The sequence below is a fragment of the Larus michahellis genome, chromosome 4 (genome assembly GCF_964199755.1).
Source record: "Larus michahellis chromosome 4, bLarMic1.1, whole genome shotgun sequence".
NCBI classification, from domain to species: Eukaryota; Metazoa; Chordata; class Aves; order Charadriiformes; family Laridae; genus Larus; species Larus michahellis.
The window spans coordinates 72,263,295-72,291,119 of record NC_133899.1 but is presented as its reverse complement, the minus strand read 5'-3'; the positions used below and the strand labels follow the sequence as shown (position 1 = coordinate 72,291,119).

The 27,825-nt window shown below is 37.7% G+C and overlaps 1 protein-coding gene across 3 annotated transcripts in view; it reads right to left on the bottom strand.

The window, feature by feature from the left end:
* Positions 1-27,825, bottom strand: part of TDP1 (tyrosyl-DNA phosphodiesterase 1) — a 49,736-nt gene that overhangs the window by 1,013 nt on the left and 20,898 nt on the right. For all 3 annotated transcript variants that reach the window (XM_074585474.1, XM_074585472.1, XM_074585473.1), the window contains exons 13-15: positions 25,993-26,100; positions 23,160-23,262; positions 10,216-10,330 (exon numbers count right to left, since the gene is read on the bottom strand). In XM_074585474.1, the coding sequence (XP_074441575.1) occupies positions 10,216-10,330; positions 23,160-23,262; positions 25,993-26,100 (326 nt within the window). The remainder of the gene's footprint in view (positions 1-10,215; positions 10,331-23,159; positions 23,263-25,992; positions 26,101-27,825) is intronic.

The following is a 27,825-nucleotide window of genomic DNA, read 5'->3' as shown; positions in this document are numbered from 1 at the left end:
TTTGCAACAGACAGTTCCCTCCCTCCACTTCCCAGACTACAGAAGAAGTTCCTACTCTTGGGAAGGATAAAAGGCAACGCAGCAGGAGCCAACTGCTCTGCAACTTGCTCTAGGCTCTTCCTCCTGCCACATACATGTTGCAGAAAAGCAGCTGGTCTGCAAAGCCAAGCTATTGTTCTACTTCTCTCAGGTTACTCCTACTGAAATACACAGAAAACTCCTTCAATCTTTTCCGTGATTTTTCTCATACAAGAAGTTTACATAAATCTAGCCCGCTTTTTTTCTCCATCTACAAAATGAGCCCTGAAGGAAGACAGTGACATTAATCTGTACAACACATAGATTAAACGGAATTGTACCAAGGATGATGGGAATATTTCTTTTATCAAAACCAAGCTACTCATCTACATGATATACCATGTATACTTGCTAAAGAAGATTTGCTACATGCTTGTCAATTGAAGTTTTAGATAAACTATTGATTATGATTACTGTGGTCCAATTTTAAGTTTACAGTATCCAGTGACAGCTCTCACAATATATGAAGTGAGGATTACCACAGCAAGAAAAGGAGAATGAGAAATTCACAGAAGCAGTAATGAAGTGATGTATAAATTATGCAACAGCACACTTGTGACAAGTACCACATCAACTAAACACGGGGCAGGGAGAGCATTCGTACCAAGGACTCATTATTACTTGCTACTAGACTGCATTTAATTCTAGTGCTGTAGTTCCATATGTTGCAGTGAAACATATCCCAGCTATGCAAATGTTTTACAAAAGCGTCTTTTTACAATACTAAGAGGGTAATAGGAAAATGTTTTAAATTACAACAAATTGGATCTGCTTGACTTGAAAAAAGACTTTACGTGTAGTTTATGAAGACTGATAGGGATGTTACAAGTCACAGGAACGTGATCAGAGAAAGAACAGCTTGTGCAACAATGCCATCTTTCACATAATGTTATTATAAGACAATAGAAGCAAACATCCGTATCTTCCCCTGATTTAAAATCATGATAGAACTTCTAGGTTGAAGAAGTAGTTGGCTAGGTTTTGGTTACAGTGGATAGGTGCACAAAAAAATAAACGGCATCGGAAACGGGAAGAAACCATAGTGCTTAACTCACAGTGCAATGCCAAAAAATGTCTCTAGGTTTCTGGGTGAACTGCAGGACATCTAGACTTTGAGTGATCTCTTAAAGAACCCCACACAAAACCAAACAGTAGCACCGTTATTTCCCTAAGCTTCTTTATCAGTCTCCTGCCTGAAAGCCATGTGTACCTTTTGTATTTTAGGTAAATACCTTACCACATAGTAAACATTAATAGTTATAAGGATGGGTACAGAATAAAGCATATGTCAAAAAAAGCATTGAGGAGTTCAAGCATACATTCACATTTGACTGTTGACGTGTATCTATGCCATCAGAATAAATCCAGTCCCACTGAAGCACTGGAATGTGTCACTTGGAGAACATTATGCAGCTTGGACCTATCTATCTTTGCTACCATCCACCTGTTTCATCCAGCAAAAACATACAGGCAGAGGAAGACTTAGATGTACAGAAATAGCTTCAGTCACCCCTAATTTAGTTCTTTTTTATTGTGGTTATCTTAATAAAATTTTCTTAAGGTAGCTATCAACATACTTGAAACTTTGTTCTATTAATGGGATGCTGTTGGTTTACTAAAACACCTGATAATATTTTACTAATCCACGTGTAAAACTACTACTAAAAAAAATTATAATACAGTTACTTTTAAAATGTCGTATCCATTTAAAAATTATTTATAACTTAATAGAAGCTATAGCAGTAAGAGAAAGACAATGACTGTCTATAAATACTGTATGACCACACCTGCTTACTGTTGCACACTAAAATGACTGCCAAACGTTTGAAAGTTAAATCCTTTGATTGGGAAAAGAAAAAGGTTAACTGCTCCCTATTTATAGTCCCACTATATATATTTTTGAAGTGTGTTCAAATTACCTACCTTCCAAGTTGAGTTCTTCATTTCTGATAACATTAATTCTAAGAAGGTGCAGTTGAGACGAAATTAGGGTATGTAGTGACCCAGTACCACTGTTTCCTCCTTGCCTCACTTATAAGCAGAACTCTAGCACTAGAGTTATCACACAGTAAAAAGGACCAGGGCCATTCCTACCCCACCGCTACTTTAAGATTATCTGAAATCTCAGACAAAGCACTACTTCAGTTATACTCAGGCAGACTTTCGAAGATTCTCTGATGACTGAACAGACTACCACATTTCATTTAAAGATAGGCAGGCCCTGGAGAACAAAACAAGTTTTTTCAAGTACACCTGATTAATCACTCAAAGAATCCCCCACATTTTTAGATGATGTTACAGAATATGAAAACGTGAGCTGACAGTGGTACAAGGTTGTTTTGCAAATTTTAACAATAGTATTTTACAAATGCAGTATATTGTGTAGGTCAAAAACTTGCTGGCAAGACATCTCAAAGCTTCATGTTCTCATTAAGTATGACAGATGGCAGTACAGTATGTACAGCCAAAACCAGAAAAGTTTGTGAATTACAGTAACATGCAATTGAATAGTATAGTATAAAATATAATTAAAGCATCTTTGTGATCCTCTTTCTACAGTTTAAAATACAAGTGTCTTTTGCACTGTGAGTGGAGATCTGGAAGAGAGCTATTCCTGATTGATTTCTAAATGCAGAGACTGGATTCTTACTTCATCTTTCACAGTATTTCATGAGTCTACCAATTGAAAAATATAGCTTTGAAGTAGTGAGTGCTCATATACGTAGAAAGGTTAGTCACAAATAACTGGAGTTCTTCAAGTCATTCTACATATACATTCTAACATGGCAAACTTACTCCCTGCTGCATGAGGCTGGGAAGTTTTCCCTTTCACACAACAAATGTTATCTGCTCAAAATTAATGAGGTCCTTTGTCACTTCAGAGTAAGAACAATCTTAATCTTTATTTTAAAACTGCCAGATATAAAACATGCATGTTATTCCCTGCAGCAAGAGAAAGATGCAAGCTATGTATATCTTGTGTAGTAAAACTCTTTTGTGCTGGTAATTTAAAACAGCTGGGAAGAGACAGACTAAAGGAAGAATGCCCACGTAAAAGTTCTCTGTGCAACCTTAACTCTAATCTGTTAGGAAGACTTATTGTTACATTTCCTCAGACTTCAACTACAAATTTTGCACTCTGCAGAAGACTGATCAAGCCACAGGTAAGTTTAACAACTAGACTGGGCATCATACATCTATCCTGAAAAAGAATAACCAAAATTAAATGCTTTTTAAAATTCTTGGGTTGACCAACTATTAAAGCAAAATACTGACTATCTGGCAAATTTGCCGTCTCATGACGATGCTCTCAACTAAGGATCCGAAGTGTATTTTGGAAGATCCCTCTTAGCCAAACACAAGCTCTGAGCTCAAAGAAACTGGCTAGCAACACGTGGCAAATCAGATCAGAAAACCTAGTGGCTTCTTCTGGTGTTCAAGTCTGTAACACTATCAAAACAATACATAGAAGCAGGCAAACTAAACGGTGACTCTGTAACTCGAGTTTCTTCTCATACAAAGTGTTAGTTTCTTCATGTTGTTTGAAGGAAAAAAAGCTTTGCTGTGTACTCAAATGTTACACTTGAACTCGGGGAGGCCACCTGGTGTCACAGAATCACATCAAGTTGTCTTAAGAGAGCATCTATCTGAAATGGCAAGTTTACCAGTCAGTAACAATGCTTTTGGTTCCACCTAGGAAGGAAACAGATGCCAACACAGACTGCGATTGGTTCCAACCCCTGCACCCTGCCCCGGTACATGAACTACAATGACAATGTATACTTGCTGCTTGAAAAAATGGAAAGCTAAACTTCTAAACATACTCAGATTTACATTTACCATTGCTCTGAGTGTTAAATAAGTGAAATATTTTCTATGCAATGTACTACTATCACTAGAAACAAGACTAGGTTCTAGCTGTTATCTTCTCAGTAGAAAGGGTATTAGAGTTTGTACCATATTAAGCATACTGAGAGGACTTGAAGTTCTCTGAAAATTCATACAGGAGGCTGCCAGTAGAATTTTTTCAAACTCTAGAAAGTAGGTTCCACGTAGCTATGCAATATTAATCAGAAAAAAAGGAGGTTATTGAAAAGTGTGAATGACTTTCCCAGAAGTCGTCTTTCTTAATTTTTTCAAAAATATTTGAATTACTTGACAGAGAAAGTGGAGAATTCTAGAACTTTGGACAAAAAACAAAGGTGAGAGAAAGGTAGAGACCACATATAGTGACATTTTCCCAGAACTTATCTGACCTCCTGAGGATACAGCAGGTCCCTGTAAGGGCGCTCAGAGTAATAAAGGATTCCTCTAGTTTAGCTGGACAAAACACTGATCTCTTCTTTTATGCACTCTGTCACTAGTAGAAGGCAGGGTAAATGGAAATTATCCCCACTCTTTAAATAACAGGATAAACACAAATATCTAAACCTACCAGAACTGGAGGCAAATATGCCCTGATATTTTTCTTGTTTTTATCCAACACAACAGCAGTTTACGTGTAATGCACAAAATGGAGTGTTACTAGTTTCCTGAAATCACTATAAATATTTACCAAGTGTAATTTCACCATACTCTCAAGTCACTCTTACAGTCACTGAAAACTAGACAAAATGTACAAGCGCTCAATCTCAATATCTGAAGTTACAAGGTGAAGGACAGATTGCTCTTCTATGTAGGTGTAGCAATGGAATATTGAACAGTGAGCAGGGCCCTTCACAAGGGAGAGAGCTGTTCCTGTAAGACATGTTACAGATCCTTTTGTGCATCCTTAAGAAAATGAAGTCACAGTTGTCAGAGGCTGAAAACTTCAGCTAGAGAACTAATGAATTGTTAAGTGGATTGTTCATTTCTCCACAATGCTTCAACTTGAGTTAAAGCAAACTTTCATCTCATTTGTCCACCATTCTTCCAGCCTCTCATAGCATGAGATTTGACAGCTTTAGCACCCAGTTACCAAGGGTAAAATAGATTTTCCCACTGGAAAATAATGAAATACATTTTTAATGCCTTTTAACAAATAGTTAGAATAACTTGAGGGAAGAAATCTTCAACAAAGAGCAAAATATCCAAAGACTAATGTAAGTCATATAATTGGCATAATAGAGAACAATATGTAGTTTCACTCCAAGTTTAGATTAATCTGAACTGAGCTGGAACGTATCTTATTTTCTTGTATATACATTATTTTCTGTATGCTATCAGTCAACTGAATAGACAGTTTCTTTCCTTGATTTAAATAAATACACCATAGAGAAAACTGAATGAGAAATAACTTACTTATCAGAAATTACTTACCCTCCCTAATTTACAGGGTTCTCTTCCAGAGGGTTTAAGCAGTTCCAGAGCATTTTTAACTAAGAGCTCAGAAAAAGCTTATATAAATTCCTGCCTTGTAACCCAGTAGTAACTCAAAGAACTGTTCATAAATGTATTTTTAGCTCATCCCCTTTTCAGTAGCTCTGTAAGAGAGTTCCGTAACAAGTGCATGAAATAAATAAATCTGAAATCTGTCATAATAATAATAACGCAGAGAAACATTTCAGAAATGTTTCACTTCTTGAGGTCTTCCTAAAAAAGCAGGAAACAGAGCCAATTAAGCAGACACCTAGTCACACTTAAATGTAACTGGAAAGTTAAGTGCAACTCACTAGGAAAAAAAGCAGATGAAGTAGTCCAAAATACTGAAGCTTACTGTAATACGACAACAATATGGTTTACAATACATATCTGACAATCTTTTTAGGTCCAAAAAGAATTTTTTTGAGCATTACGCTGTGGTTTGTGTTGGTGGGTTTTTTAATTTATTTTTATTTTTTAATATCACCCTCTGTAGTTAAAATGAGCTACTTCACATGAAAACATTTCTGGTATGATTTCTCTCACAGAAGAAATCTTACAAACTTCTCACCTCAACTTGAGGTGACTATGCTGCTACCAACTATGGTTTGAGATCCAGTTAAATTTTATTCTTTGTTCTCTTCAGGAAGATGAAATGACTCTGGTTGGCACAAGCAGATGGAGTTTATCTGTCCATATATAGTAAAATGTAGCTCTGTGCAAGTTTGAAATACAGCTAAAAACTAAATGAAACCAACAGGAAAATTTTACATGTGTGTCACAGAGCTGATGTGTCATAATTACACTAGCAGTGACATATTAAAGCACATCAATACATTCTTCAGTGACTACAGCTTAGCCTATGATTATGCACTAGTGAAAGATAATCCATCGCTCTCTGGGAGAGAAACACAGTGCAAAACCAAGAAGTTATCTGTCTCACAATGATCTCAATTTATATTCTTTAGAAATCTTTGGAAGAAGAGGAAGAAAACCTTCATGATTGTTTCTCCAAGAGATCCTATTTTTCTTTTTTGCCTAAACTTGAGTTTTAGAATGAAACCCACTAACTAATGAGGGAGAGGTGGGCAAGTCTTCTGTGCTTTTTTTTCCTCCTGTTACATGGGATGAGAGAAAAGTAGGACAGGGACCAAATTATTTCATTAGTATTGATCTTAATGGACTTCAAGAGACTGCAGATCAACCTCATGAATTCTTATGGCTGAAACCAGACAGATTATTTACATTGTTTACTGATGAGTTTATCATTGTATGCCCTTAGATGTATTTTATTGCTTTTCAAGATGCATTTACTCCGCTCTAACGGTTTTCACGCTAGAATCATGGAATTTTTCAGAATTGGAAGGGACCTCTAGAGATCACCTAGTCCAACTCCCCTGCTAAAGCAGGACTGCCTGGAGCACATTACTCAGGGCTGCATCCAGGCAGGTCTAAAACCAATTAATATGACAGAAAGCCATTGTGACAGAATGCCAAAAAAATCTCTGCAATTAAATTGTCTCCACAAACTAAGGAAATGTTTTTCTTTCACTTTGTTACATTATATAATAATACAATTCTGTAACATTAAGTATGTCTGATCCGAGATTTGAATTTGCACAACTACAAGAAAAAACAATATATTTTGGTATACTTATCTTCTACTTCGAACTTTACAAGGCAAATGTATGGCCCTGCTCCTGATCATCTGTGCAATATTTCGCCTGTTCCTCTTCCTTCCTGCTCCTGATAGGATTTTTCTGATTATATGAAAGTGATGTGTACTTTGCTTTCCCATGGTTAGAGAATATGAGTTCGTGGAAAATGCCCCCGAGTCTTTTCCCCTTCAATTATAGGGATCAGTCAATATGGTTTCTTTAGGGAAAGGGTAATTACTGCATTTCTGCTTCTCAAGACTTTATTAAAAATAGGTCTATTTATATCACTCTCCAGAGACTTTGGGAGTTGATTAACTGTATTGTTAAGGACAGATTATTTCATGAGTTCATCTCGTAACATGGGAATTCTTTAAACATCTTTTCAATCAGGAGGCTGAGGAACTGAAACAGAATATTCAGGAAAGAGATGCGAAAAGGCACAGGCAGCTGATTTTGCTTGCATTGCTAAAGCCTAGACAACTTGAATTCTGACATCTGTTCATATCACGGGAGAAAGCTGAGACCCAGAAGCTGAACTACAGACAAACGAGTTCTCTACTCATTTGTATAAGCTTTTGATAAGTTTTGAATAAGGTTTGATAACTTTTTTCAATTTTTGCATGGAAAGCTTATTCAAACCTTATTCAAAACTTATCAAAAGTTATTTGGAAAAAAGTCTTTACATTTAGTTGAAATATGCATAAAACTCGCTGACAGTAGGTTAAATGCAGGAATTAAAACAAGAACTATAATTATGTAACTACTTTTTTTGTACAAGGAAGATAGTATATGTAACACACTTGAGAATACACATGGATTCTAATTTTTAATTTTGGTTTTAAAATTTCCAAAAATTTAAGTATGGCCTTTCAGGAAAACCTTCCAAAAAACAACAGTTTGAGCATTAGTTACCAAGCAGACAGAGCATACACATCCCAGAGGACCACAGTTAAAACTGGCTGTACGTAAGAATTCATCCACAAGTGTAGATGTTCACAGCACTTACTGGAACATCAGCTGATACCTGACCATTTACATTCTTAAGAAGAATTGAAAGCCAAGTCAATAATAATAACAACGATAGTATGTAATATATTCTCCCCCTTTAGTTAGCTAGTAACCCAGGCACAACCTGCCACCCCTCCTCCCTGAAACAACATTAACAGTACTTCAATGAACAAAGTGTTTTATACTAAAAAAACCCCAGTATAATAGATTGCATTATCATTTCTACATTGAACCAGTATTTTTTCTCTAGGAAAACAGAGATAACATTTAAGAATTCTTTTAGGTAAATAGTAAGCTCTTACAGCAGAAAAATCATCTTTGCAAAAAGTAACAAAAGTTACAAAAGTAACATGCATCGTATTGAACAGGTGAATGCCTGGCTGTGTAGCTGGTGCCATACTCAAGGTTTTGGCTTCTATAATCATGGATCTACCTGTGAGAAGCCAGTTTTTTTGGGAGCTGATGGGATTCACCTGATTAAGTGAGGCAAGTGCCCCTCCGCCAACAAGCTGGCCAGATTTGTAATCTGGACTCAGTGGCAGAAAGGGATGGAATTTTGAGCAACACAGACGAGCCAGGGGCAGCTGATACATTAGGAACTGACAGGGAAACACCTGTGAAATGCTGCAAAGGAATTAGTGCTTGTTCCTCTAAAAAAGCGACAGGTCAACAGCCCAGCTGAAGTGCCTCTATACCGATGCACACAGCATGGATAACAAACAGGAGTTGGAAGCCCTCGACAGCTAGGAAGCTGTGATCTAACTGATATCACTGAAACCTGGTGGGATGAGTCACACGACTGGAGCACTGCAATCAATGAGTATAAACTGTTCAGAAGTGACAGGCAAGGAAGACAGGCAGGGGGGTTGCCCTCTAGTCAATCAGTGGATTGACTGCACAGAGCTGTGTTCGAAAAACAGCGATGAACAGGTTGAGAGCTTACGGGTGAAAAAAAATCAGAGGTCAAGCCAACAAAGGAAACCTCATGGTAAGCGTTGACTACAGGCCACCCAATCAAGAGGATGCTGCCAAAGCATACTTACTTTCACTACAGGAAGTATCATTCTAGCAGGCTCTGATCCTGCTGGGGGACTTCTTCAGTGACCCTGAAGTGATGTGTCTTTGCTTTTATTTACTATATAAGACTCTGTAAGTCTATTTACTTCTTAGCTTTTAAACATTCTTTCTCCCCACACCATTTGTTAGTTCAAAAATCTAGAGGAAGATTTGAGTTACTATGAACGCTATCTTTCCTGAACTCTTTGTTAGTCTCTATCATTTCAAGCTCTGCTACAGATGATGTCTTTTTTAGATCACGGCTTCTCAAAAAAAGTAGTTAGTTACAATCTTTTTGTACTAGTTTTAAGGACAAAAATATAAAAATGTACTCTTCCCAAATATTGCAGGTTGCACACCAACATCATTATCCTCAATGTATTTTTAGGTTTTCAAGCCATCATCACCCCATAGCAGCACTTAACTTATCACTTTTCTGATTTGCATGTTCTAGAGATAGTCTCAGAAGCTGAAAAGGTTGAGATTTGGTAAATCTCTTCAAGTGTTATGAAATACATCCCCTCCACCTCTCCAAGGAGGATTCCAACACAAATCTTCAAGAAAATTAAGTCTGAAACTACAAAATACAGAATGGTTCAAAAGCTACTCTTCTTTCTTCTGATTTGCAGCAATTCTTTCACATTTGCTCTATGCTATTTCTTTCACACCCCACTTCCCAAGGATTCGGTTTTTTTTTTCCTCACATCTGCTCTCTTCCAAACGTTCCTCTTTCAACACCCCTTTCCCCATTAGTTCTGCAGAAAAACATTTTGATTCCATAAATAGTATCTATTTTCCTAATACATACAAGAATCCCAGAATGCAAAAATAATATTTAGGTTGTTGATTCAAAACTTAAACAACAATACAGAAAAAAATAGAACCAAAAGACTATGCAGTAGCTTTCTTTGAGGTCGTAAGCAGAGCGTGGGACTGATATAATCTCAAATGCAGTCATACCACAAGAATGTTAAAATAATGCTTTGGAACATAGCAGTGTTCAAATGACTCAGTTACTCAAATTAGTTTGCTCCATATATAATACACCTACTTTTCTTCTGAAGTCACACCTTACCTTTGCTTCCGTATTGTTCTGGCGGCAGGTCATAAGGTACAGGAAAATATGTTGCTGAATCTTTACTTTCTGAAAGCATTTTCCCTCTCACACGGAAGTAACCTTTTTCCAATCCCTATGAAGGAAGAGAAGCATAAAGAAGAAAGACTTATTAGTTTTTGGGGAAAGAGACAAACCTAATCCACAATAGATTCTTTCGCAATAAGAGTTATTTTAATAAACAAAATGTTTTGCCTCTGTTACTGAGATTAAATACTTCCTAAAGCACCTTCCTGTCTTAAGAGCTCAGCTTCTCTTATTACTGCTACTTCAGGCTTTTCTCTTTCTTTTTCATTCATTGGCTTGGCCCCACGTTGTATATACTCTACCTTCTCAATCCCTTACATGTAGTTCACTAGGTAAACATCCTTGAGGCCTTGCTTTTGTGAGCAATTTATCCAAATTGCCTGCGGTCTTTGCTAGGACCATATGGGCAACATATCCCAATACAACATAATGGTTTTTGCATAAAAGCAGACAGACATTGAAATCAAATTTTAATTATTAAACAAAATATTAACACCTTTGGTGTTTAATATTTAACTAAAGGGAAAGGTTTAAAAATTTTTTCTTTGCTGTTTCATCCTGACCATATTAGTGAGATGTTCTGTGTGCTTCATTAACTGAATTAAAATTAAACTTGTGATACACAAATATTCAAATGTATGCTTGTCAGATATCTTGGGTAACACCATCCATGTACACTAAAAAAAAATAATGAAGATTTAAAACAGCTTGCATAAAAGTTTCAAAGACTACACTCATATTAGAATGACAGTGGATTTCAAACAAGGTTAAGGACTGCAAAAAAAAAAAGCTATAATGCAATACAATACAAGGACAGATAGATTTAAAGTGATTCAAGTAACTTTGGCAGATGATACTGTTTAGGCACTTCTCCCAAGAAATTGGATCCCATTCATGAATCGTAATGAGTGATACAAAAGCAAATCTCCAATACTGAGATTTCCAATAGCCTATTGTCAATCAAGTACAATTCAATCAGAATACACTAAGAGTTTAAAGGCCATAAAACTTTTATTATTTATTTCTAAGACATTACTGAACAACTGTATTTTTCTTTCTAAAAATCATAGAATAGTTTGGGTTGGAAGGGACCTTTAAAGGTCATCTAGTTCAGACCCTCCACAATGGGCAGGGACATCTTCAACTACATCAGGTTGCTCAAAGCCCCATCAAACCTGGGGCATCTACCACATCTCTGGGCAACTTATTCCAGTGTTTCACCACCCTCACTGTAAAAAAGCTTCTTCCCTATATCTAGCCTCACTAGTTTAAAACTATTACCCCTTATCCTATTGCTACAGGCCCTACTAAAAAAAAAAATCTGTTCCCATCTTTCTTATAAGCCCCCCTTAAGTATTGAAAGGCCACAATAAGGTCTCCCCAGAGCCTTCTCTTCTCCAGGGTGAACAACCCCAGCTCTCTCAGCCTGTCCTCACAGGAGAGGTGCTCCAGCCCTCAGATCATTTTTGTGGCCCTCCTCTGGACCCGCCCCAACAGGTCCATATCTTTCCTGTGCTGATGGCCCCAGAGTGGGACACAGTACTCCAGGTGGGGTCTCACCAGAGCGGAGCAGAGGGGCAAAATCACCTCCCCTTGACCTGCTGCCCACGCTTCTTTTTTTACGCAGCCCAGGATAGGATACAGTTGGCTTTCCGAGCTGCAAGCATACATTGCTGGCTCATGTCTAAATATTAACATACACCATCCAAGCTGTAGGATCCGTCACTCCAAGTTTTACTAGATTACTGTTTTGTGACAGTACAAACACACTTCTTAATTACACTTAATTAAAATTCCATTTTACATGCTGCTTGAATTGATAGTCCCATCTATATACAATACTTTTACAATACTTTAAGTTCTTCTTTACTGAAGTTTTACTTCAAATATTAGCATTGTAAGTTGGAGAAAGCAACATTCATATGACCACACAAAGGAGCCTTACACTTTTTTCTTGAATATTCGAGAAGCACAGTAACAGAAAAAAGGGAGAGCTGACAAGGTCCATCTGTATTACAGTGGTTCTAGCAAGTCAGTTCAAGAAGCTCTCTTGTCTCATAACCCAAAGTAACAGGGAACAACCAGTTATGATATAAAAAATACTGTGTATTATTTCAAGGACTAGGTAAAAGCCACTACCTTCTAAACAAAAGGAGAGAGGAAACAAACAAGGTCCATGCTGAAGGACTGTGCAAATAAAAATCCATTTTAAACTTCCCCTTCTTATACCATTAAAGTCAGTAGAATTTTAATAAAACCTCATTAAAACCAGGCAACAGGCTTTTGTAGCGCTTAGCCTTTAAGTAAAGTATGTTTAAAAGAAACCAGTGCAAAAATAGAAGATTATTTTTTTAAAGCTCATAAATATCAGTTCAGTTGGTGGGGAGTCTGGGTGGTGTGCAGCCCTAGATACGGCTCATAAGGTGACATTTAAATTGCAAACTAAAACGAGGTTTGTATGAGGCTTGATTGCCCTGAGCGCCTGTGAGCTTTTTTCTCTTGTCTTCTACATGCAGCTATGAGAGAAATGTGGAAAGGCAGAGGCGGCTTCTCTGCTGTATCGTGAGTTGGCTCTTGTTCTACAATGAACTTATGCACACCCCATCAAGAGCACCAAAGTTGCACGGCTGTTGCCTGGCACCACCTGAGTTTGAAGTTTGTATAACCATTGCTATCAAAGCACATCATGTGGAACACCACCTACGTAGGCCTCTACGTACATACATAGTAATCTCAATTTAAATCAAGAACTATGCCACATGTATTCCACTCTGAATTCCATAGCAGTGTGCAGTTTTCATACAACATGAAAGAAAAAAAAAATCACCACTTGTAAGACATTTTACATCTCATTTTCTTTCCTGTTACCCATCTTTTTTTTCAACCCGGTAATGTTTTCATTTCTGCCTCATTTCTTCTACCTCTGGGCCCTGTTATTACCTCAGTGTGTTTCTTTTCAGACATTTTGTTTCCTTCTCTTGTTCTACACTTTTTGCTTTCCTCTTCCCTTGTTCTGCCTCAATAGTCACCAGTTATATTTTCCTCTCCTCTGAGAGTCTTCTTTCTTCTCTGATGCTGTCCTCCAACCCTGCTGGACTCTATCAGTTGGTCCCTGTCTGTCAGAATTTAACCTGCAGAGATCTTCCATTCAGGAAATGCTACTCTAAAAGATACTTACTTTTCCTCAAAACATCCTAGAGTAAGAATCTAGGTTATGGAATGCATTCTTTAACAAGGCTCTCTGAGGAGATTCACATGCTTTTAAAAATAACTCTCATGTGTCTATCTTCACACAGAAATTGAAAGAAGTCACAAATTTTGTCTGTTTTGAGCATTTCCTGGCTGTTGATAGCTCTCATTGCCATTTCCAAAAACCAAAACAGCAGGATCTTGCCTAAAAAAAAATAAAAAAAATCTGCCTGCCTTGTAAATTTTGCTTAGCCATATTCTATTCTTTCAGAATTTTTCCCTCTGCAGCTATGTTTTGTTCTTTGACCGCTGCTCACAGGAATACATTTTGAAGAGATACATTTCTCAGTTGGGAAGGCTTTTTTTTTTTTTGTACTTATGAAAGTTTAGATGCTGTTGTGGGTTCTATTATTGCCTTAGCATCACACATTGTCAAAGCAGGCACTGGGAGGAAGAATGGGAAAAGGAAGTAGAACAGCTTTTAAAATTCTGCTTCCCAGCCTTTTTTTGCCCCAAACACAAGGCAGATTGCGGCCTATAAAAAAACATCATACACGACAGAGGTAAGAATTGCTATCCCTACTTGAGTGGGAATTAACACTGATATCACTACAGTATTTTGATATTGCTGAAGTAACTCCTACAGGAGACAGCAGATTATTCCACTGGATGATTACGGGTCAATCCTTTCCCATGCCAGCAAACAGAAAAAAAGCCCACCCACTCTTCGACAAAACTATTTAAAAACATCACTAGTTTGGGCACTAAAGAATTAAGGATCCACACAAAACTTCTACAGTGACCATGCTCCTCCGGCCAGGAAAATACACAACAAAATTCTTCCTCAACACTGAGGTGCATTTATTCAAAACAGAGCTTTACTCAACTATATCAGAACCTTTTTTGTAAGAAGCCCACAGTGACAAATTCAGGTATCTAACCCCAAATTTCCTTGGCTTGGAAAGCATGTCTCTGGGTCTCTTTAGCAGTGGAGTTTGAAAACCTTGTAGCAGTTCTGTGAATGCTAAAAGAAAGGTTTAACATCCTAAAGTCCAAATGTAAAATCTTGGTTTACCTACATTGTATTTATTTCCCCAGCCCTACTCTATTTCATACAGGAAGATGACTTCATCTGAAACTAGAGAAATCAAAGTAGTAAGCGGTTCTACGTTACTTTGGAAGTTAATGTTACAGTCAAAGAGCTTAAGCTACTTTATTTTGCCTCTGGTCTACATTGAGCTATGGCTGAAGGTGCTATGTTCAGTTGTTTGACTCAGCAAAAATTTAACAGTTCAGTTCTGATGATAATACACACACAATGGCTGGCTGCTCTCTAATTCAGATTCACCTCGTTACACCCATGCAGCACAGGCAACTATTAAAGAGTATTTTACTCATTACCAGTGAGTATTCACCATCAAATACAGCATTTCAGAAACCAAAATGCTATTGTTAATTGTCTGTGATTGATTATCTAGACATAACTGTAGCATCTGATAGCACTAGGTAGGCAGTAACGGGTAAGTTCTCAGTTTAATAGCAACTAGTATATTTCTCTGAGTTTGTATTTCCAAAAGCTGATTGGCTAGTACCATATTCTTAAACAGATCTTTTAGAAGATTTAAGTATTCACAAACTTTTTATATCATTTTACAGGTCAAGCTCAGTTTATCTGACAACCTTATCAGACATGGAAGCTGTAACAAGGAACTATTTAAAATCTTTAAAATCTTTTTTAAAAATCTTTCCATTAGACACTTCCAGGATTTTTCAAACAAAATAATTACTACAATGTGCTTCCCAGGACTCCATACTGTTAGGGGTTCTCTCAACATGTTTTACATGTTAAAGATGCAATTTATTTCAGCCTCTGGAAAGGAACCCCCAGCAGCTGAAAGAGCAAGCTGAACTTGAGTGAGAGTGAAGATGTAGGAGGTGAGAAATAGAAACGGAGATAGAAAGGGAAATATAGTTCAAACACAGGACATGATAATTTTTATAAACGTTATTTTTTAATCAAAAGAAACTTGTGATCCAATGTCAGCATCAGCTGATTTTTCCCTCAACTAAAATCGTAAGTGATGAACAGCTGCTTCTATGTTGAGAAGAACCATTCAGCATATTTCTGAGAGTCTACATTAGCACACCAGGCCAAGACCCAACCTCAAAGCGTAAGTTCTGGAAACATTTTAAAGACCAGACAAAAACTGGCAGTCAACAGATGGCAAGCGAGGAATGATCCACTTCCAAATTTGTATTTAGCAGAAAATAGAAGGCACAAAATACAGTGCTAGTGGAGTTTTTAAGATTAGGAATATTAACTGTGTGCTATGCAAATCTTAAATCTTCTACCAGATAAGTGTCATTAACTTTGTGATCAAAGTGCATGAAACAACCTGAAGAAACAGAACTATCAGAAATCATATTAAATTGGTATTCCAATAGCTAGAGCATACTGAGTCTCTTGAGGCCTAGGAATGCCCAGTTATGTTTTAACGTACTTCATCTAGTTCATCTAGCACTGGAACAGGCTGCCCAGAAAGGCTGTGGAGTCTCCTTCTCTGGAGAGATTCAAAACCCACCTCGGTGCGATACTGTGCAACCTGCTCTAGGTGACCCTGCTTTAGCAGGGGAGTTGAACTAGATAATCCTGAGAGGTCCCTTCCAACCCCAACCATTCTGTGATTCTGTATATTTCTAATTGCAAACTAACTTTAAAAATTCCGTTTCTAAAAATGTTAGTCTATTCCTAGTTCTCCCTTATTTTCACGTAAGACTACACTGCCACATTATATGTTAAAGCCACACTGAACCAACAAAAGTCTTGACAACCAAACTAAGTTATCAAAGAAGCACTTCTTATAAAGAGTTAAGTGCAGGGCATATACATAAGACGGATCCACAAACTGAGCACTGCAACTTGAATATCAGATGACTGCATGTACATAAGGCAAACATTAGTATTTGTCTCTCTGACTACCTCCTTTTTATCATGTGTCTGCAGGCACTTCCCAGTGAAGAAAGGAAAGACAGCTGCAGTCTCCCCACTTTGCTCCCGTATGCACTGTATCACGTGGCAACTGACAGGTGACTTTTTTTTTCTGGTTGCTAGTCTTCACAATTAAGTATCAATATGAAGAAAAGGACTAAGTATTCTCTTCCAAAATATGTGTTAAATGTTACATATTCTTGCAAGTTTTAGACGAGCTTCAATTAAGTTGTGTTCTGTGTCTCATGTTTGAGTTTCAGACCTCTGTCTCATGCAGACTGGCAGATTTTAGTACAGCCACCTGTACAGGAGCATATATTTGTGAGTTTTCTATAATTTATGTAACAGGAGAGTTGAGGGCTGTAAAGAAAGCCTCGTACTCACACAAAGCATCTTTATACTGCATACTATTTGACAAAATCAAACTAAACTTTATCATGAAGTGCGATATTATGTTTCTCATGTTACACATTTCTGTCAATTCTGGACAAACAATTTTCTCATTCACTTGTTGAAAAACAATCAGAGGCTAACCTTTTACATACCACTTTGTAAAAAATACAGCAGGCCAGACTCAGTGAGCAAGGAGAACCTTGAGAACATCAGTGTCAGATTTATATCTGGATCTATTTTTCCAGCTTTATACCTGCACCTCACATACACCATTGTCCCTCCACTCACTACCCTTCCAACCCAAATAATAAAGAAAAAAAAAAATAGAGAAAAGCAGTAAGAATGATCAAGCAATCTCCACCCCAGGAGCAACTGAGCAGGCTAAGGATCTTCAGCCTAGAAACAGAAAGAGTGGTACGGAAAAGGTGAACAGGGATCACATGCTTATTGCGTTTTTTAATGCAAGAAGAAGGGAAAGCCATCAAATGAAACTAATTTTCAGAACAGTGTGCTTCATGTGACATTGTGAAGTTGTGGAACTCAGCGAGAGCAGGTTGTGAATTCTAGAAACTTACAGGCATTTAAGAGAAGACAAGAGACATTCACAGAACAGGCTATAGCCTCTAAGTCAAGAAATCTTCAGGAATAAACTGCTACATACATGCCTGCCCATTATACTTTTCTGTAAGCATCTGTGTTTGGCCACTGAGAGTTTTGAATTATGCCTTTGATAGGACAGAGTAAAGCCTTCTACTCCCGCAACAGTGGCTACTTTAAACTAACCAGTGTGACAAAAAGGGAAAGATCTGGGGGCTTGGCTCTACCAGTGCACAATGCATTTTCCTCAGCCAGGTCCTAGCCGTTTATGCCTATTTTCATCCAAAACTTCACTGATCAGCCTTCTCCATAGGCTCTGGTTCTAAAGCCAAGCCAAAAGAAGGTTATCTCAATATGATCCTACACACCTCCCTGCTCTCTGCCCCCTTGAACTTGTCCTTCCTACTTCTTCCTTGCATTAGCACTCACCTGATCATATTGAGCTGGTTCATGCAAAAACACTTTGAAAACTTGTGCAATTTGGTTTTGGCCAGTCTGAGCTGGTTTAAAGCCCAAGGAATCATCCCCTGAGCACCAGTGCCACTACAACTAAGGAAGCAAGAGAGAGTCATGGAGAGGCTACAATCATGGTAGAGCCACCTGATGATGTAGTTCCACATGTTAAGTTAAAAGCTCTATTGCTTTGACATGCTTGAGATAAGCCAGATTCCAACCTACCTTATCAGGTGTTTAATTCTCTAATAGATTGATCTGCTGAGTCAGACAGGTACAGCACCTACTTGTCACCAAAATGTGACCTTGAGTTGCAACAAAGCTTCACTTCTTCCTAGACGGAAAGCCTAAGCCTGCAGCAGCTGTAGGTTTAAGGAATAGAGGCCTTGAACATCAAACAGAAACGACTGCCACAATTCTAAGAGTTTCAGCGTCCTTTCTGCAAATACAAATTTTCCTACAACTACTCGGTAAGATCAAGATCTTGGCCAGGTTTGTGTAAGTAACTCTTGTTGTTTTGATCTGATGTACTGAAATCGGATTAATTTACTCTATTGAGTAACTACTTCAATTCCTGCTGGAGGCTCCTTTTTTACTGAATATAGCTATAAATTTCCATAGACTTTTATGAGAAAGGATGGCCCAATAGTCAAAATTCTCATCTCTAAAGGATAATGACACTTTTAAAATGAATGATTTTTGACAGATTGAGATCCCAAGGGTCAGATCCTATCACTAGAAAGTCTACTGCAGAGTATCATTAGACTGAAACAGCCTTAGAGCAAGTTATCTCAAGTTATCGACACCAAATTAAATCTCGTTTAAAGATACCTGGAACCATCTTCTTGAAATGCTGACTCCTAAAGCTGCATAAAGGAAAAATTTAGTCAAAAGCAAAGTGTCTACTAAAACATTACAAATGTATTTAATTAATGAAGGCCTGTCACTGTAATGACAGCAGCTTGTACAGATATGCCTGAGGCAGTGGACACTAGCAGAGCGATCATAACATGCTACTTACCATGGCTCTGTTTTAGCTCCAGTTCTTGGACAGTTTTGCCAATTTGTACTGAACTCGACTGCTATAACCATCAACTGGCAATTCTCAAGAAACATACATCTTGTGTGCATTAAGCTAGTTTTGGTTCGCAGATATAAGATCGTGTTATGCATGCATCATAACGATAAATTTATGCTGCAATAGAAGACATCAGCCATTCAAACCCTTGATGCCTACAGTTAAGTTTGTTGTCAGCAGTTCTCATTCACTTGCTGGCAGTGACTCACCTTCCCAATATGTTTCCGCACTCTCCAAAAAGCCAATGGGTTCCCAAACAACCACACTACACTCCACCCCCCACCCATGCAGCTTGCTTACACTTCTATAACCACGTTAGGGGTACAAGTGAAAATTCAGTTTTGAAAATACTGGCCCCTAGCTTTTGCATTTGACTATGTTAACATAAGTTTTGTTTATTTTCAACTTTAATAAGAAACCACAAAGCAGCACAGATACCGTATTTTGTTATGACAATTTTTTTCCCCATTAGAGAAGGTAGACACTTCCAAGGTGAAAACTAGAACTTCATTACTGCTTTAAGGTTGACAAGTCCTACAGGTGTTAGATAAGACAGCACAGTAACACTATTACAGTCTTAAAGCCTGAAATCTTTTTCTAAGGGACAGTCACAACAATCAGATCGTAGGGAGCAGTGGAGTAGATTGGCAGCGGACAAATCCTACTTCTCCAATTAATCTGGTATTACCCTGCAGGCATACTATACAAGATTACAGTTCCTGCTTCCAGTGTATGAAATATATTGATTCTCCCTCCTTTTTGCTACTACAAACATTAAAAACAAAATAAACATTTTTCATCCCCTTACGTAATGGTCAAATTTTCAGCAGTGACTCTTTTACACTGCAGTAGGTTTCCACATTGCTTGCTACTTCAACTATTGTCAAAATAACAGAGTGCAAGCGATATAGCAATAGGAGAATTTGATCTTTTCCTGAACATAGAGGGGATTAGAATAGGAATATCCTTACTGCCTTTTCCAAAAGGCTGATCAAAAGGAAAAATACTGAATACCTGAAGTCCAGGACATAAAAAACTAAGTGTCCTCCGGGGTTCATTTCATTAACAAATTTAGAGTGTGCATAAGAATGTAGAATGCAGCAAGAATTGCTGGAAAGCATTTAAGATTCAAAGCAATGCAGCCGTCTCACACCAAGCAAAATTATCTCTAGTCCCTAAACAGAGGTTTGGCAAAGAAGGGAGAGAAGGGGTCATACTTCTGCAGTATTTCAGTGAATCCTTCCCTCTCATGAGAGCAGACCCAACCAATGTCTTCTTTGCTTCTCACCCTGACCTTCATTAGGAACTGTTTACCCAAGAGTATTCACCAAAACTGTTCTTTACTGTTGTCATTACTAGTAGAGTAAGTACTCATTGGATTTATAGCAACATCTATCTCAAAGTTTTCTTGTGTAACCAGGTCTGCAGGCGTCTGCTAAAGGCTGGAGCAGATGCTTAAGTAAGTATCCAATGTGTTTTTAATCATCAGTAAACTTAGCTTAGACGTTACATTTAAATTCCAGTTATTTTGATGCAATGCAAGAATAAAGATACACTTCCATTTTTAATAATTCTCAACCCCTTAAATGGCTAAGTGCATTTTACCCCAACTGCTAAGATTGGATTGCGAGCAGAAACAAAAACATTAATAATTTTGGTCTAAATAAACGCTCAGAATGATGACAGAGTCATTAATAGCAGAAAGGTCTAACTAGTTTGCAAAGAAGGTAAAGTTTTAACTTCAGATTGCTGAAACTTTCTAAGGGTCAAGTGCTTCAGAGTATTTTCTATTTCTGCCAAGACAAATGAGATGCTCCTGAACAAATAATTCTGTTCATCAAAATGAAGTCCAAATTTAGAATGAAACTGAGGTAGTTATAGAAAACCTTGTAAGAATAAGATCAAAAACAGAGACTTACAGTTTTAGGCTTGGGGAAGAAAATTCAAGTTATTTTTACATACGTTTTGGCTCTCTACAAAACGTTCTGGTGATCTCCCCCCTCCCCCGCTCCACATGCAAGAAATCCTGCATAAAATGCAAGATTCAGGATGGAATGCAAGCCAAACGTTCTCACAGAGGTTTTTTTTTTTGGGTGGTGGTAGTGTAGCTTCATGGTTTTGGGTTTGTTTTTTTTTTTTTTTTTTTAAGGTGAAAATTTTGCAGATCGCTCAGATCTGAAAGAAGTATAGTCAACTCTTGGCAAAAAGACTAACTCAATTATTCCTGATTTTCTACCAATTTGAAGTATGTTTTCCAAAACTAGCAATGCATGGAAAAGCCAGAGTCAGAACAGGAATATTCAAATTATGTAAAACGACTGCACAATTTGGTGACCACTTGTGTTCATACAAAAAACTTCATCAACTAAGTACAATCATGCCAGTACTGTACAAAAATTCTGTTTGGCAGCATTTGGAAATCACAATGGACAACTTTTTAGAACACTATTTTATCCTTTGAGGTCAGTTGCTGTTAGAAGTCAAATATTTTTGCACAATTTTTTTTGCCCAGCAATTCATTATTCTGTTATTAGTAGCTGTTTACACAAGTGACTTTTTTTTTTTTATGAGTGCAGTGATATCAAAACAAATGCTTCCTACTATAGGAAGTTGTAGGATTTTTCTTCTTTCAGAATCTGATCAATGCATTTTCTCTGAAAATTTTCTTCCATATAAACCATGCTGGAGAATGATGTTTGAGATTGCCTCTAAGGTTCACAATATCAGAGACCACACTACTGCATAAACTCCTTAATAAATGTCAAGAATGAGATACAGGAGTTCGGTAGCTACAGACAGAAACCATCAATCTTAATACTGCAATCTTAGGAGACTGCAATTATACAGTTATGGTAGGTAAACATTTTTACGATGTCATAATATTAGTGAATATTCATTTTACAGTACATCACTAATCAACAGAAATGAAGAAACATTACGTGAACATCTGTGAATGTTATCTAGGAAAGATGTATTCTTCATCAGAAAAATACTTCTAAGGACTTTTAGCATACAAATGCTTTTTCAGAGAAACTTACAATTTCTCCTCCGGAAAAGAAGAAGTTTCAGAGAGGAAGGAGTTTGAATGGTTTCTGGTCATAGACTAACTGCTGTTGATAACATTTTGGTACGAAGAGGTTCATCAGACAGAAGGAGGAATCAACAATAGGAACAAGAAACTCACATTTCCCCACTATCAGGCAGTAGATCTAAATAAGACAAAAAACCAAATCTAAACAAAAAAGGGAAGCTTTTTTCTTCAATACAATGCACAACTAAATCACAGGACTCAATACCACAGGATTCTGTCGGGGGCTAAAAACCAGCAAGAGTAGTTTAATAAGGAACTTGATGTGCTAAGAGAATAAGCCAAGTTGTGACTCCTAACTATCATGGACAGACTTTAAAATAAATAATAGGGAACATATACTGAGGAGGTATAACATACATACTGTTTATTGTGCTAATCCCCATGGCATCTGCTACAACTGCACTAAGACTAGACTACAAGCTAGATGGACCTTAGTTACCATGAAAACGTTTCATGTCTCCCAATCCTCTGCTCCACACGCTAGAATAATACTTATTTGGGGTCAAACTTGTGTCATCTACATACTGAGAGTGCTATCACATAGGTTAGGAAGATACAATCCTTCAGCTTTTAAACAGCCTTTTATGTTTCCAGATTTGTACTGGAGATTTTAGAAGATGCATTTGAGAACTTGTTAAAGCAGAAAATTTTAAAAGACATGGTCACATGGCTTTGCAAATGAATTTCAGGGAGCAAGAACAGCAATCAATGCAACATTAGGAATTGTTTTGCAAGTTACAACCCATATGCATCACTTCAATGAGAATGCACTCACAGCCTAGTTTTAAGAAGCACAAAAGAGATTTGATCATCCTTTCCAGCAACATGTAGCATGTATTACAATTTTAGAATGTTATTGCTTTTCAGTAACATGACAAAAGTCACAACAATACCAAATCCATACTCATCGTGTAGGAAAACAGACTGTTTCTATTTTAAAGAATACCTTGTGTAAACTCCACTTGCTATGAGCTTTCTAACCTGGAAACACAGAACCTAGAGAGTAGATTATTCAGTCACATTCCTATTCGTCAATATTTGCAGATTCTCAGCATATCCCAAGATTTGTACTTGAATTACAAACTTACAAATGCTGAAGGCAAGAAAAGGACTCCAAGTTCATAAGAACGGATCATCAGTTGGGTGCCGTTTTTCTCCAGAGCTCCCCAAGCTGCTTTAGATAGATTGGCACTGCGAAGAGAAACAAATTATTTCAGTGAGGCATAATCTTTACAGCAGAAAATGCTTAAGTACCACAGCTGTAGCAATGCACTTTTAGCAGGAGAACTTCAGTTCAATCAGAACAGTTTCTTCATAAAAAGTGATTTGGGTGTTATTCCTTATTGCTATTTTTACAGCATAGTGGGAGCAGCAGAGACAATATATAGAAGGGTATTCATACAACCCATGTAGGTAATTACACAAGCTCACTTGTGTCATACAGAACTACAAGACAAATTTAGCCTTTTGAATCTTCTCTGCACATTCCAGAAAGGAACTTCCAACCTCTCAGTCTCACCTCTGTGCAAGGGATGATCATGGAACAGATCTTTCTTGAAGCTATGCTAAGGCACATGGAGGACATTCAAGGTCATTTGAAGCAGTCACTCGAGACAGCCAGCATGGCTTCATCAAGGGCAAGTCCTGCCTGACCAACCTCGTGGCCTTCTGTGATGGAATGACTACATCAGTGGACAAGGGTAGAGCTACGGATGTCGTCTCTCTGGACTTCTGTAAGGCCTTTGACACAGTCCCCCACAACATCCTTCTCTCTAAATTGAAGAGACACATATTTGGTAGATGAGGAATCCAATAGATGGTCGCATCTAGAGGGCAGTGGTCAATGGTTCAATGTCCAGATGGAGATCAGTGACAAGTGGTGTGCCTTAGGGGTCCATACTGGTACCAGTACTGTTCAATATCTTCATCAGCAACATAGTGTGATTGAGTGCACCTTCAGTGAGTTTGCAGATGACACCAAGCTGAGTGGTGTGATTGACACATCCAAAAGATGGGATGCCATCCCAAGGGACCTGGACAGACTTGAGAAGCGGTCCTATGTGAACCTCATGAGGTTCAACAAGGCCAAATGCAAGGACCTGCACCTGGGTTGGGGCAACGCTGGTTATCAATACAGGCTGGGAGATGAAGGGATTGAGAGCAGCCGTGCTGAGAAGGACTTGCAGGTGTTAGTGAATGAAAAGCTGGACATGAGCCAGCAATGTGCGCTCACAGCCTAGAAGGCCAAACGTATCCTGGGCTGCATCAAAAGAAGCATGGCCAGAAGGTCAAGGGAGGTGATTTTGCCCTTCTACTCTGCACCTGGAGTACAGCATCCAGCTCTGGAGCCCTCAGCACAGGAAAGATGTGGACTTGTTGGAGTGGGTCCCAAGGAGGGCCACAAAAATGATCAGAGGGATGGAACATCTCTCCTATGAGGACAGGCTGAGAGAGCTGGGGTTGTTCAGCCTGGAGAAGAGAAGGCTCCGGGGAGACCTTACTGCAGCCTTTGAATACTTAAAGGGGGCTTACAAGAAAGATGGAGACAGACTTTTTAGCAAAGCCTATTGAGATAGGACATAAGGTAATGGTTTTAAACTAAAAGAGGGTAGATTTAGACTAGATACAAGGAAGAATTTTTATTTTTTTTAAAAAACAATGAGGATGGTGAAACACTGGCATGGGTTACCCAGAGAGGCGGTAGATGCCTCATGCCTGGAAACACTGAAGGTCAGGTTTGACGGGGCCCTGAGCATCCTGTTGAAGTTGAAGATGTCCCTGCTCATTGCAGGGGGGTTGGACTAGACCTTTCAAAGTTCCCTTCCAACCCAAACTATTCTATGAACTTGGTACTGATAAATAGCTTCAATTTGATGACTTAGGAAGATTAAAGGCTAGCTCAATTATGACTAGTTACACTATAATACATTTAGTACAGAGTATTTTTGCAAGTGTAAGTTTTTTTGCTCCTGGCATTTTGTTCTTTTGACATATTTATGAAAACAAGTGTTTACTGAAGAGGTATTTTTGGTTTAATGGCACCATGTTACAGTTAATCCTTCATCAGTATCTGATACATAAAGTCAGAAGTCAAGAAGTAAATGCATGTCAAAACCAACTTCTATAGCAAAATACAAAACTTAAACATTACGTTTTAACTGACAGACATAGTGGATGCTTTTTGATAGTAGCAAATGGTGGAATAGAAGAAACATAAGAAAAAAAATAGAAGCAACCATGAATTTCTGTATTAGGTGGACTCACCATCACTTTTGAATGACTTAAATCCTTTAAAAAACACCTTAATCACTACCATTGCAGGCAACAGTATCAATGAGTGATGAAATTTAAAAAGCCAGAATATAAAGAGGGAAAGAAAGATTAAAGTAACTGAGCATTTAAAAGTAAGGATACAAAGATCACGATCTCTAGTATATAGGGTTGCACAAAAATCAGTTTTGGCAAAACTGAGAGATATCTGTATTTTTCATTCACAATAAAACATTCTCCCCTCACATCAAAATTTATCGCTCCCTCTTTTGTCTTCCTTAAAAAAAACAAAGAATAGAAATACAAAGCTAGGCTACTGAACAACTCAATCTGACAAAAGGTCAGATTCCAATTACTAGGTATCTACATGTTTCATAACAGTAAGGCAGCGCAAGGATAAATTTAGGCTTAACTCATATCTATTTTGTACAAACCAGCACGTTTGTGTACAGCATACGTTAAAACTCAACCCAAGGTTTAAAAATACTTATCACTTAAATTGATGCCGAACCCCGAAATTGGCAGTTACAGCTCAGACAAGATGTTGGTGCGACTGCCAACAGTTTCTGACATAATCATTTCAACTTGCAGCCCCAAAAGGGACATGCAATGAAGAAACATTAAGTGAGAGGTGAATGGTTAGTTGTTTACCTTGTAACTAAGAACCATGCAATCTTCTGGAAATCAGGAGAGGGTCTCATGTATGTCTTAATGTGAGGTATAGCATGACTTCGACCCGAGACTTCTGCTGACCATTTGCTAGCAAAAGGAAAGGAATTATTTTCATAAAAAGTTTCATTTTGAAGTCTAAAAAAATACCATACTACAGTGCCATGTTTTCAGTAATACTATCCTATACTTGTCCCATTTAATACTTGTTGCCCCTATAGAAAGGCTGAAAATGCTTTATTTAACTGATTTTTTAATCCTGAAATCCAATCTTACTAGAAGCCAGAAGGGCAGGATTATTTTATTTTCTTTACAAACAAACCAGACAGATATTCTCCTCAGTGTATCAGGCTCTCCTAACAAGTTTTTCCATTTCTCCACTCCAGCTAGCGCTCAAGAAATAAGACCATCAATGGTTATGCCTTTAAGCAAAGGAGCTGGCACCAGATTAAACCTAGCAAAATTTCCTCAGCTCATTACAATTTATTACGCATGAAGTAGAAGCAAGGAGCAACTGGTAGACTGTTGACACTACCCTTCCTCTTCCCTTTTCTGTGCCCTTAAGCCACTGAGAAGTTTGAGGGCTTAAGAGAGTAGCAGTCTAGCAGTCATATCTATGTGTATGTATGTGTGTGTGTATATATATATATATATAAAAATATATATATATATAAACTAGTTTAAAACAACAAGCCATTGCTGGAGCAATTCAGCACCAATGTTCCCAAACTAACCTGTACGCAAGCAGTAAATGCATGTACATAACCGAAGGTATGAAATTGTGGTATTTAGAAGCACATTCCACTCACAGCTGTCAGTCCTCACTCAAAAATCAGGAGGAAGGCTTCCAAATACACCTTCCTCCACCCAGAGACTTTTATTTCCTCAGTTTGTAATATAATAGGCTCTGGTTTTGTTTGTCACAATTTTGTTTCCCTAATTTAGCATTCTCTTCTAAAAGACAAATCAACAAGAATTGATCAGCTCCAGAATACCTCTGAAGTGAACGGTGTCCATTTAAAAACATATAAAGATTGAAGTGGAAGGGCTGTAATTATTTACCTAAGTTGACTTTCAGGACTAACTTTTATGTGAGTTAAGTCAAGAGACTTTGTAGTTCAGGGTTAAGACCTACTTACTTTAACAACCCTATCCTCTGATGAGGGAAAGAACTGTTTCTGAGAACTGGTCGTGTATTCCTGAAGGGCAGGAGCTAAAACACTATATGCATATTTGGAGCAAACTAGACATCTTTGTATTTTGATGCTAGCCACACGGAAGTCTGTTTTTGAAGAACAGACTAAGATACATATGATACAGAAACAGCTAACTAAATTTGTGTTCTCCTACAGATCTCCACACATTACATACATACAGATTGTAAGGTTATACCATAAGTCAACAATTCTTGTTAATAGCTTTTCTCTCACAACTAACAGTTTAGGTAAACATCTTTAAGTTTAAGGCACAGAAATAATTAGGTAACTCCAGTAATATTGCAGAAATAAAAAAAAACCAAACCAAAACAGGAAAACCAGTAGAACTGGGAATTGAACACAGATTCTATTTAGATCTATCTCACTGCCTTTTTTGAGGACAAACATCTCCCCACTATTAACTGCAATAATTTTGAGATACAACCTGTCTACTGCTTTTTTGCCTCCTTATCTTTGACAGATACAATTAAGTCCTGTTTTATCAAGAGTACTACCACTTCTCTTGCATTCTACAGTAATCTAATTGCAGTTGGTTTCAATTACAAATGATTGACACTGGTATTTCAGAAAGGGAAGCATACATTTTGGCCATATTTTT